The sequence below is a fragment of the Desmodus rotundus genome, chromosome 9, assembly GCF_022682495.2.
Source record: "Desmodus rotundus isolate HL8 chromosome 9, HLdesRot8A.1, whole genome shotgun sequence".
In the NCBI taxonomy this organism is placed as follows: Eukaryota; Metazoa; Chordata; class Mammalia; order Chiroptera; family Phyllostomidae; genus Desmodus; species Desmodus rotundus.
In genome coordinates, this window is record NC_071395.1 from 95,440,516 (window position 1) to 95,452,993 (window position 12,478).

At 41.0% G+C, this 12,478-nt stretch overlaps 1 protein-coding gene across 2 annotated transcripts in view; it reads left to right on the plus strand.

The window, feature by feature from the left end:
- Positions 1-6,433, plus strand: part of TEX14 (testis expressed 14, intercellular bridge forming factor) — a 55,220-nt gene extending 48,787 nt beyond the window's left edge. For both annotated transcript variants that reach the window (XM_053911834.1, XM_045182538.2), the window contains 4 exons: positions 2,156-2,248; positions 4,216-4,322; positions 5,533-5,584; positions 6,071-6,433. In XM_053911834.1, coding sequence (XP_053767809.1) covers positions 2,156-2,248; positions 4,216-4,322; positions 5,533-5,584; positions 6,071-6,107 — 289 coding nt within the window. In that variant the 3' untranslated portion in view covers positions 6,108-6,433. The remainder of the gene's footprint in view (positions 1-2,155; positions 2,249-4,215; positions 4,323-5,532; positions 5,585-6,070) is intronic.
- Positions 6,434-12,478: the final 6,045 nt, after the last annotated feature.

Sequence of the window (12,478 nt, forward strand, 5' to 3'; positions counted from 1 at the left end):
TGTACGACCCATGGACATGAACAAAGGGAGGGAGATGCTGGAGAGAGGGAGGTGCAGGGCAGAGGGGAATAAAGGGGAGAAAAAATGAGACAAATGTAATAGCATAACCAATAAAATACACTTAAAAAAAAGTTTAATTAAAGTCATTGGAAGAGAATTGTTAGATCTTTCTGGCCAAATAAGAGAAAATAAGGGCAGTCAGGTAGACAATGCAGGCTAGAAACACAAGGTTGGTTCAAAAAACCTGGTTCTCTTCCTGGTTCAGAGCTCCTGTTTGGCCTGTTGTAAGGTAAACCACTTCAACTCAGCTCCTGTGTTCTCCCAACGTCTCTCTCCTGGTCCTGTCATCAGGACTGGGACAGGTGAGCTGAGGGATCCACTCCTAGGGAACAAAATTGAAGGAGGCACCACAAACTCAGCAGTCAGGATATGTATTATTTTAGTGCAATATTTAAAAACAAATACAAAAGAATACATGATGAACAAAATATTGAATCTGCCCTTGCACCACTTGCCTCATCCTAATCCTGGTCCTGTGGATCCTTAATGTAGCCCTGCAGAATTCTCTCAGCTGCAGTGATAGAAAACTCCACTATTGTGCTTAAATGAGTTTGTCTCACCTAACAAGAGGCCCTCAGGTTGGCAGGGCATGGCCAGTGTAGCAGCTCAAAGATGCCTCCAGGGACTTTGTCTCTTTTGATCTCCCTGGTCTGCCACCCATAACAACGCAGCAGCATGCTGGCCTTTATTTCCAGGCTTGTCCCCTCCTGGTTGCAAGGTGACTGCTGTCCACACACCAGGTGGGGGGAGGGGGAGCAGGAGGAATATTCTAGCTGACTTTGCCCTTTTTTATTTGGAAAGCAAAAACTTTCCTAGAAGCCCCTCCCAGCAGATGCCCACTTATATTTCATTGGCCAAATGGAATGTGTGACCATCTTCATTTACAAGGGAGACTGGAAATTGAACTTCTAGCTTTTCAGCTGCTATAGAAGAAGACTTGGGAAGAGAGTGTTATGAATAAGTTTTGGGTAGTTAAGCCTGTTTTTGTCACACTCTTCAAGGGCAAAATTATTCTACATAAGGAAGGAAAAGAGAGAGACCTAGAAGGGAGGGTGTGGGAAGTGGGGAGGAGACTAGAGCCCTGGGACCTGCAAGGAAGTGGGGAGAGAGTTTTGGGGGGAGACAGAGAAGAAAAGGAGGCAAAGGGGAGGAAAATAAATACATTTTTTAAGTTTTAGAAATCTTTGGTCCATAATGTATGATGTAACTCCAGTTCTTCCATCTCCCCAAAACACGAGCAGTGACATCTATGTCATTATTCAAGGCAAAAGAAGAGTAGCTCAAGAAGGCCAAGTTGTATTTGATTATATGAATATAAAGTGCTTATCCTGACTGGTGTGGCCCAGTAGGTTGGGTGTCATCGCACAGACAGAAAGGTGACTGGTTTAATTAAGGGTCAGGGCACATGTCTGGGCTGCAGGACAGGTCCCATATTGGGGGCGTGCAAGAGGCAACTGAGCAATAATTTATCTCTCACATCGATGTTCCTCTCCCTCTCCTTCTCCCTCCCTTCCCCTCTCTAAAACATAAAATAAAAAACAAAGTGCTTTGCACATGTTGAAAAGTTAGCTACTATTATTATTGTCTCCTTTTTCAAAAGGGTTGGCTGTGCTGGACACAGAGAGATGCCCACTCATGTTCTGTCATCTCAGTCTTTGGCACCAAGCCAGACTGAAAGATATTTTTCAGATAGGTGGGATTTTTCAGGCCTTCTGAAAACACATTCTGCATCCTTTATAGTCTCAGAGGCAGTTCTTAATCCAAAAAGTCTTGTAGGAATAGTTCTAGCCTCAGGTGGAAATTGACTTAATGACCAAGAACTGAGACAGAGTCTAGCATCTGGTCTTTGGAAGACAGTGATCTCATGGGTGCTGAAGCTTTTTGTCAAGGGGTTAAAGGAGGGTTGTACACATTCAAATTGGATCTAGGTGACCTCTGTGACTCTACATACAATCTCAGTGAGCTCTCATTTTCTTGTACGTGTAGTAAAAGTACAAGTTTGAAGGTCTTTCCGCACTCTGAAGGGCTATGCCTCCTTGTCAGGGGGGAAGGGAAGTGACTGTTGTCTCAGTTCTCTTCACTTTCCCTTGGACAGAGCTCACTCTACTCTGGATGAGGACCTGGAAAGATGGCTGCAGCCACCTAAGGACCATACAGAGATACAGGATCTCCCCAAGGGCTCTGCAAGGTTATTTGTTATTCTCCAGCAGGAGATCATTTTCTTCTTTCTCTGGAAGGGGGATTAAATTTTAGTTTTTAAAAAATACTTTGACTCCTTGGAGAATGAATGTGTGGTGATGACATTACATCGCTGTAGATAAGCCAGCCCTGACTCCTGTCTGCCCCTATTCCTCCAAGCACCCATCCTGCTCAAGACATGGATTAGCAGATGGTATCAGTATAGAGAGAGGCCTCTAAGATTGCTGTACCTTGGCCCTGTCACCTTCAACATTTTCATCAGCCATTTGAGTTAAGTCAGAAAAGGCCTGCATATCAAATTTTTAGATAACACAAGTCTAAAATGAATACTAATGTGACTGGTGATAGACTGTGGATTCACAAAGATCTTGATTGGTGGAAATGTTAGATTTCTCTAAAATACGAAACTGAGCATTTGGATCCAAAAGTATAGAATATGAGAGATCTGACCTAATGGGGGATCTTTGACTGGAAGATTCTGTTCAGTGTAATTTCACTGAAGGCAGAAAGTATGTCTTATTTTCATATGCCCAGCATTTAGCATGCATTTTGAGACATGGTAAGAATTCCAAAAATTCTTGTTGAAGAAAGCATGGATGACTCCATGAGACCTCACTTTGAAGCAGTTGCTTCAAAGGTCAATGAAAAATAAGAATAAAAAGAGATATGCAGCATTAATGATGAACAGACAGAAATGTATGCACCAGATCAAGGTAATGTCTCACGGTGGTGTGACACAGTGTGGGGCTCCTTTGTGGCTGTCACATTTTAAAAGAGACATTCACAAACAGAATAGCATGGCCATGGAACAGTCAGAGGTCTGGAAATGCTGTCATATGAGAACAGCTGAAGGAGCTGGGGAGGCTTAGCCGGAGAAGAGCAGATGGAGTGGAGAATTTGATAGCTGTCTTCAAATACCTGAAATATTGTAGAGAGAGTCAGCTTACTCTCTTGTGCTCCAAAGGACAGAGCTAGTGACTAGAAACTGCAGAGTAAGGGGTTTTATTCAGTAAAGCGCGAACTTTCTCATAGCAATAGGTATTTGGCAGAGAAAACAGCTGCCTTCACACTTACTTTAATGACAGCTCCCTCCCTCCACCCTAAAATCACCCATCCCCCAAGTACAGATTGGGTGACCTTCAGGTCCCAGCCATTTGGAAGGGGGTCCAAATAATCAGAAGGCCTCCTCCGGACTCTAGAGCCTATGACTCTGTTAGTGATGAAAGGTTAGGAGGGAAAAAAACCATTTTCACCCTGCCTGGCTTTATTTTCTCCCTCATTCACATATTTGTTTTGAATATCCACCAAATGAAAACAGCAGAAAAATCTCTGAACAATGCCAGTGTGGCTCGGCGAGTGTTGTTGCGCACAGACGGTGAGCCTAGTGCTGTGCGAGGTGCTGGAGGTGCAGAGGGGTAGGATGTCTCTGCCCTTACGAGCTTTTAGTTGATTGGGAGAGATGGTTTCTGCTTACTAGTTTGACAACTGTGGTCTAAAATTGTTAGATACTTTAATTAGCTATTTCACTTCAGAGAGTTTCAGGAATTGAAGATGAGGTAATAAAGTAAGTGGTGGTTGTAAAAGGACACCAATTATAACATAAGTGAAATGTTTGTTTGTTTTTTTTTTCCTTTTGGACAACATAGCCTAGTGGTTGAGAGCAGAGTCTGAGATAAACTACTAGGTTCCAGCTGTAGAGCTTACTAGGCATGTGATTTAACTTCTTTGTGCCTCGGTTTCCTCATTACTCAACGGGTATGGTAGTGGTAACTCCCTTATGTAGTTGTGATGAGAAGTAAGTGAGTTAATATACAACCTACATTATAGCACTTGAAATGCCTGGCCCATAGGGAACGCTCTGTTAATGCTAGCTCTTACTGTGTTTCCTTAGGAGCACTGTCCTGTGCCCCTGGCCATTGTTCATATATTTTGATCTGAAAATCTTTGTCATTGAAGGGAGACAGGTACCAAGACTCAAGAAGTTGGTGAAAAGAAAAGAAAAGAGGAAGAGAGCATGAAGCCAGAGAGGACATCAGAGAGCTTTTTAGGGACTTCTGACGAAGGTATGTATGAATGAACAGTTTCTTATAATGTAGCTTGGAGTCCTTGGGCTTTGATGAACATCAGAGTTACTTAGAAATTTCCCAGATGCTATACATGATCCCCCTACACATGTTTCCTGTAGTTCAGCCCAGCATTTCTGTTAATTATGAATCATGTCTTCATCACAATACAGTAACAACATCCAATTTCATTTCTCAAGCAAGCCTTCAGTCAGTCTGATCATTTTTATCTTGTTTTGTCTGGAAGGGTATTTTGCTTTTAACTGTCTAGTTCCTTCAAAAGAGTTCTAAATTAAGCTCACACAGAGGCTGAAAAATCTAATAAGAAATCATAAATTGTGGAATGTAAATGGAGTCTACAAATAAGTTGAAAGGAATAAACTAACCTCAATTTCAAAACAATTTCATAGAGCTTTAAGGTGTCATTCACAAATGACACCCTCCTAAATTTAAGTTCCTTCTCCTCAGGAAGCTAGAGATATTAACTCTTTCAGATCGTCTGGTATCCCTTTCATCCCTTCTTCAGGCCATTCTCATTCTCCTGTTTTCCTGCGTCTCCTGGGCTTCCTGGCCCAGGAAGGGCTGGCTTGCCCTTGGCCAGTGGGAGGCACCAGCATATCAGAGGGCAGGAGAGAAATTGGCGTATAACTTCCCCTGCCTGCCTAACTCAGTTCCTCATCTCTGCATAGCAGCAGTGTTCCTTCACAAGCACAGCCCATCCTTGCGTTCAGGCTCCCACTGGGTGCCAGTAGCTACTTTGCCCTACCTCCACCCTCCAGTCCTTTCAGACTTAGGACTGATAACGGCTTCCCACTGCTGCTAGTCATCGGATGCCTTGCCATCCCTCCTTTGCTCCCTTAACTCTGACTATACTTCTCTAAGTAGTCACTTCATTCAAGGGCTTGGGGTTGCATTCTGTTCCTCTAGGGCCCTGACTGGGATAGAACCCAGAGTGTGTGAGCATTGAGCTAGTGTTGAATTCACTGAGAATATAACGCAGGGACTTTATGAATTAGCATCATAGTGTCCATAGCTATGACAGGGAGCTGCAGAATGTTAGAAGGGAAAACCCATTCACTGGTTTTAGAAAGATTCTAGTAAAACAGTTCACCCTCAACTAGAAAGAGAACACTAATGTGACTCTGAATATCAATACCCTTTGACCTAGAAAGTAATCAGATTTTTTTTCTTCTTCCTATATTTCATCCAGAGGAACTGAAACCTTGTTTTTGGAAGCGACTGGGTTGGTCAGAACCATCCAGGTAATGAGATATCGATGTTTGTAAGTCAAAATTCACTATTTCTAGACAACATGAGCAGACTGTAATCACTTATCAGCATCTAAATAAACATTAATGATGGAGACTTGAATTAAAAGTTGCTCATTTAAAAAAATGTTAATGTTTATAATTACAGGGTAAAACGAACATTAACTTTGGTTAAGTAATCAGTAGAGTTAGCAATAAGAACAGTTTTAGAAGGAGGGAGTACAGAGGATGCTATCAATTGTTTTATAGTCATTTTACATTTCCATTATAGCCTAGTTGGGCATATCTCCCTTGATTATAAAAATCAAAATCAGGTTATTATCCAGTATTACTCCAATAAATTTAAAAAGTTTTTAAAAAAATAAATCAAAATCCCTTTCCCTTGAATTCAGTTGAATAGAAAGAAGCTATTGTTTGTGTCTTTTAAAAATGTACACACCAACTTGAAGCTCCCTTTTTTGTTTTTTAAAAAACACACAGGATAATCGTGCTGGACCAGAGCGACTTGTCAGACTGACCAGAACTGGATCACAGAGGGACTCCTGGTCGGAGTATGAGCGTCCTGCTTGTGAGCTCCCTTCTTCGCTGTCTGATTCAGTCACCATCGGGGCAGTGGTTCTGTAGCTCACACTTTGTTCAGCTGCCACAAGAGACAGAGAGACTTGGTCCTGTCTGTTACAGCACATGTAGCCATTTATTTTCAGTCAGATTTCTGAAAAGTGAAAGGTAGTGTTGATCGTAAAAATTTCTCATTGTGCCCAGAAAGGCTGTGGTTTTGTTGAAATAGATTTTTGAAAACTTTTACTTTTGTTATGTAATAAAATGTTCACTTTTAACACTTCAGTTGGATTTCAGCTGTGTAAGATATGTTTATTTTAGTTATTGGGTGAGAAACTACCACCCAAAGAGGCTTCAGTTTCTGTTGTGAAGTTTGAAAACGAACGTGCATAAAAATACAAGGACCATAGCAGGCATGATAATTGGTGAGTTACGACACTGCAGCATCGTTTATTAGTATTCTTAAAGGCTGCAAGTCCTACACAACCTCCCACTGATGTGGTCTGCAACCTTTTGTCTACAAGTCTGGCAGAGTAGACTCTGCTGTAGTAATGGCTAATGTTAATAATAATGACGGTAGAGAGTGTTTAGTGGTTACGGAGCAGGAATTTCTGCCAGGTACTGTATATAAAGGAATCCTTTTCCTGCACGTAGCAGTCCCACTGTGTTTCTTTAGTATGCTGCTTCTCCTACTCGCAACTCTTATTTCGAACTTCCATCCTTCACTTTCCACTAACATGGAAAGTGAAGATGACTGACCTCACCTCCAACTTCACAGAGAAAATAGAAGCCATCATTTGGTAACTAATTCAGCTTCCCACCACCAAAACTACGAACATGACAGCATCTATCTCTGTGGACTGAAACAGCCTACCCTGAACAGAGATGGACCTACTATATACCTGTCATTTCTACTTTCCCCCCTGTTACACTGAAGGGGGTGTCTGTCTTCCTGTCCAAGGCCAGTCTCATCTTCTGTGTGCTCAGAAGAAAACACACTTGGATTTTTTTTTCAACTTTAAAAAGTATTCCCTAGACCCCACTTACTTTTCTAGCCACTGCCCTCTCTCTTTCCTCCTACTTCAATTAGAGTTCTTATTAAAAGAGTTTTCTACACTTGCTATCTTTAGTGCCTCACCTCCCACTCACTCCTTAACCTAACCTGCTGTAACATGAAATCTGTTCCTTCCATTCACTAGCAGTCCGAAGGCCACCAGTGACTTCCCTACTTCTATAATGAATCCCAGGGATACTCTCAGAGCCTCATTGTCTCTTTGTTCTCTCAGCCTATTCCCTTGGCTCCCTGATGTTACAATCTGGTTTTCTTCTGGCTATTCCACCCCAGCCTCCTTTGGGCCTTTGCCGCTATCTTTTCCTGCTCCAAGCATTTCTCCTCAGAGGATTTGGTTATGCCCATTGCTTCAGTTAGCTTCTAAATGCTGACAGCTTCTGTGTATTGTGGGTATAGGAAGAGACCTCTTCTCTGAGCTCATGTGTCTACCCATATATTTGATGTCTGTACTTGGATTCCTTTCAGGTGTCTTACTCATATACTCAAAACTGAACTCATGGTCTTAACTACAAACCTTCTCCACCTCTGGCATTTCCCTTCGTTAATGGTTTTGCTGTCCGCTCAGCCACTCAAACCGGAAACCAAGGAGCCATCCTTGGCGCTTCCCATTCCTTTACTCCTTACCATCAAAATATCAATCATTTTTTAAAATATTTTATTGTTTATGCTATCACAGTTGTCCCAAGTTTCCCCCTTTGCCCCCATCCACCCAGCTTGCACCCCCACTTTCATAGTCAGTCCCCACACCGTTGTCCATGTCCATGGGCAAAATATCAATCATTAAGACTTATTTGTTTCAACCTCTAAAACATAATGTCCTGTCCCTTATAACGACATCTCTGTCTCTGCTGCCACCGCCCTCATCCAAGCCACTAGTAACTCACTCGGGCAGTCGCAGTAGCTCCTTAAGCGGCCTCCTGCTCCCACCCCACATTTACCAAATCTTTTCTGAATGACTCCTCTGTGCCAGACATCACTTTTAAGATGCTGTAGAAATAGTGAACAAAGCAGAATTCCTGCTCTCCTTGAGTTTATGTCATCAAATGAATAAATAGTTTTAGTAATGGTAAGTTCTCTGAAGAAAATAAATAGGTTAATGTGATGATGATTGGGTAGGGGGCACTTAGCATTGGAAGGGGGGTACTCAAGGGAGAACTGCTCTGAAGAAGTGACCTTTGAGCTTCTATTGGAATAAAGAGAGGGAGCTAGTCTCTCAGACTCTGAAATGAGGAGTGTCCCAGCAAGGAGAACAACATGTACCAATGCCCCACAGGAAACCAGGTGGCAGCAGTGGAAGGCTGGTGTGGCTGAGCAAAATACCGGGTTGGCCAAAAAGTCCATTTAGGCTTTTTCTGTAAAATAAAACACATCTTTTATTTTCACCAATAACTATTGATTTGGATATTTTGAGTATGTTGGCTATCTCCCACATGGTATAACATTGATTGTTCTCAGTTAATGTCTCAATTTGGTTGCTATCAACTTCAACTGGTCTACCTGACCATGGAGCATCATCCAGCGAGAAATCTCTAGCACACAACTTCACAAACCACTTTTGACACATTCAATTGCTCACAGCACCTTCTCTGCACAATTTTTTTTTGCATTTCAGTTGTGTTTTTACCTTTCTTGAAATAAAGCATAATATGCCAAAAATGTTGCATATTTTTCTTCCATCTTCAATATTAAAATGACTACACAGAAATTCACCAGTTTTGGTAAGGTTTTTTTTAAAAGATTTTATTTATTTATTTTTAGAGAATGGAAGGGAGAAAGAAAGGGAAAGAAACATCAATGTGTGGTTGCCTCTCAGGTGGCCCCCACTGGGGACCTGGCCCACAACCCAGTCATGTGCCCTGACTGGGAATTGAACCAGCGACCCTTTGGTTTGCCGCTCGCGCTCAATCTACTGAGCTACACCAGCCAGGACTGGTTTTGGTTTTATAAGCATTAAAGCATGCTCATGTGACACCTGTCACAGTACAGTCTAACAAAAAGGTTTAGAATGAAATTAAAGTGAACTAAGCACTACTAGAGCCATCTTATGGAAAACAACAAACCAACTTTTTGGCCAACCCAATAAATTGTGGGAAGACTAGAAGGAGGTAAGGTGAGGCTGGAGACAGAGCAGGGGGTAAAAAATGGGACTCCAGTGGAGGCTGCTAAGCAAGGGGGTAGAGAGTAAGGTAAAACTGATTTGCTTTTTTCACATAGTTCTTTGATATTCTTGCTCCCCTCTATTTTTTTACTCCACAGAGATCTTTTTAAAAATTTTAAAAGATTTTACTTATTTTTAGAGAGAGGGGAAAGGAGGGAGAAAGAAATCGGTTGCCTCTCTCACACCCCCAACTGGAGACCTAGCCTGCATTGCAGGCATGTGCCCTGACTGGGAATTGAACCTGCAACCTTTTGGTCCACAGGCCAGCACTCAATCCACTGAGCCACGCCATCCGGGGCAATTTAAAAAATTTTTTATGTGTCCTTGTATTTTAACTGATCTTTTTATTTTTTTAATTGTATTTTTCCCTTATGCCCTCCTCCCACCACAATCACCACACTGTTGGCCATGTCCATGAGTCCTTTTTCCTTTTTGCTCCATCCTTCCCCTCCATCCCAGAGCTGTCAGCCTGCTCTGTCTGTGAGTTTCTGTTTTGCTTGCTTGTTCAGTTTGTTCATTAGATTCCACGTATGAGTGACATCATCAGGTATTTGTCTTTCTCTGACTGGCTTATTTCACTTAGCATAATGTTCTCCATGTCCATCCATGCTGTCGCAAAGGGTGAAATTTTCTTCTTTTTTATGGCCAAGTAGTATTTCATTGTGTAAATGTACCATAGCTGTTGTACCCACTCATCTACTGATGGACACTTGGCAAGGATGTGGAGAGATTGCAACCCTTGTGGACTGTCGGTGAGAATGTGAAATGGTACAGTCATTTCAGGAAACAATATGGCAGTTCCTCAACAAATTAAAAATAGAATTACCACATGACCCAGCAATTCCACTTCTGAGTATATATCCAAAAGAATTGAAAGTCTCCAAGAGGTATTTTTATAACCATGTTCATAGGAACATTATAGCTAAAACATGGAAGCACTTCATGTTCATCAATGGATGAATGGCTAAGCAAAAGTATATACGTACAATGGAATATTATTGAGCCTTAAAAAGGAAAGACATTCTGCAATCTACCACAATATAAATGAGCGTTGAGGACATTATGCTAAGTGAAGTAAGCTAGTCACTAAAAGAAAATACTGTATGATTCCATTTATATGAGGTAGAGAGGCCAAAAGCATAAAAACAAAGTATAGTGGTGGATGTCCGGGGCTGGGTGAGGGGAGAATGAAGAGTCATTGTTTCAAGGATGTGGAATTTTTGTTTGGGGTGATGAAAGAGTTCTAGAATTGGATAGTGGTGATGGTTGCACAACACTTCAATGTACTTAGTGCCTATGCATTGTACATTTAAAAACAGTTAAATGGCAAATTTACAAAGTAAAACGTTACAGGGATGGATGGTGGTGATGGTTGCACAAAAATGTGAATAAATCTAATACCACTGAACTGTACATTTAAAATGGTTGAAGTGGTGTGATGCTCTGTGCATTTTACCACAATACTTTTTTAAAATTATGAAACTACCATAAATGGACTAATTAGGAATTATGTTATAGATTTATTGACACAGAACGATGTCCATAACACATTATGAGATAATACTGAGAGGTATATGGTAGGATTCCATTTATGTACATTTATAAATAAATGTCTACATGTGGTAAGTGCATAAAGAAATATCTGGAAATATGCTTATTAAGATAGTAAAGTGGTCCTTTCAGGTGATTTCAGCCTTTTATAATTCTCAGTAAGGTGTTTTTATTTTGTGGTTTAGGAATATTTAAAAGTCAAATCAGTGGGAAACAGGACTAGAATGTTATTACAATTAAATAACCATAAACCAAGTCAATTTTGTTATAACTTACTTGAAGAAAAGCTATTTAACAGAAAGGAATGATCAGTGTAAAGTATACGAAAAGGAAGCTTTAGGAGACAGACCATCTCCTTTAGGAGGAGATGCCCAGTGAAAGCCTGTTGTGGATGCACAGGCACATGATGGGTATGCCAAGTGCTCTGTGGCAGGTGTTCCCCTCTTGCGATCATCATATTAACTTCTTTATCCAATTCCATGTTCACTAAGTAACTTTTGTTCCTCCCAAACTTGGTTTATACAGAGAGAATGATCTGGCTTTCCAATCAGTTCAACACTTGTATGTCTCAAAGTATACTAGTAAGTTGCTATTCTGGTTTGTATATTGGGCTCCGTGTTTGGCTAATGAGAGTCTATACTAGAGAAATCAGTTGCTACATAAGACATCAGCTGTATTCTATCGGTCACACTGGAAAAGCCCTGATTCAGGCTGAGAGAGGACTATACAAAGGCATGAATAATAGGAGGTGAGGATCATTGAATAGGGGTCATCTTGGAGACTGGCTACCACAGAGCTCATGAAACAAGTAGCCATCCTGGTCATCTGTACCTCACTACATGCCTTTCATTCCAAATAAACAGTATCTTTAGATTTTACATTGGTCTTTGCATTTTATCTCCTAGTAGGGACAGCAACAGAAGTGGGGGTCACCCTCAAAGAACCCATATGTGACCCAGGCACAGATTGATTTGAGTTAGACTGTTCATAATGAGGAAAATGTCAAGATTCTGTGTTGTTTCTGCAACATTTCTGCAAAAGTCACCTTTTCATGTTTTCTTATATTGAAATTGAACACTGAAAGGAAAAAATATATATTCTCCGACATTAAGAAAATTATAAACAATTATTCAAACAACTGAACTGATTTTAATAAGATCAGAAAAGTGATAACAGACTTAATGTTCCTTGTTGATGAAGAAATTCAAATTCATTCTCTCTTCAACTTACAAAGAGAAAAATCTTCCTAGACAAACAAATAAGCATTATAGTCTCATGGTTAAAGGTTACATATCAGTAAACCATCATATTTAAGGTGGAATCTCATAGGAAAGCTGTGTCCAAGTCAGCCAGTCTCAATTTTCTGATGACACGATAACAAATAACTATAAATCAGTAAGAACCATCTTCCCTTCAGCCTGCTTAGCCTTAGTGCACAAGTGGCAAACACAAGGCCCATGGGCCAAATCCGGCTCTCCACTTCGTTCTATCCAGCCTGGTACCTTGTTTCTACCTGGTGGCAGTGCCAAGCTCTCGCTTAACTGTTAAG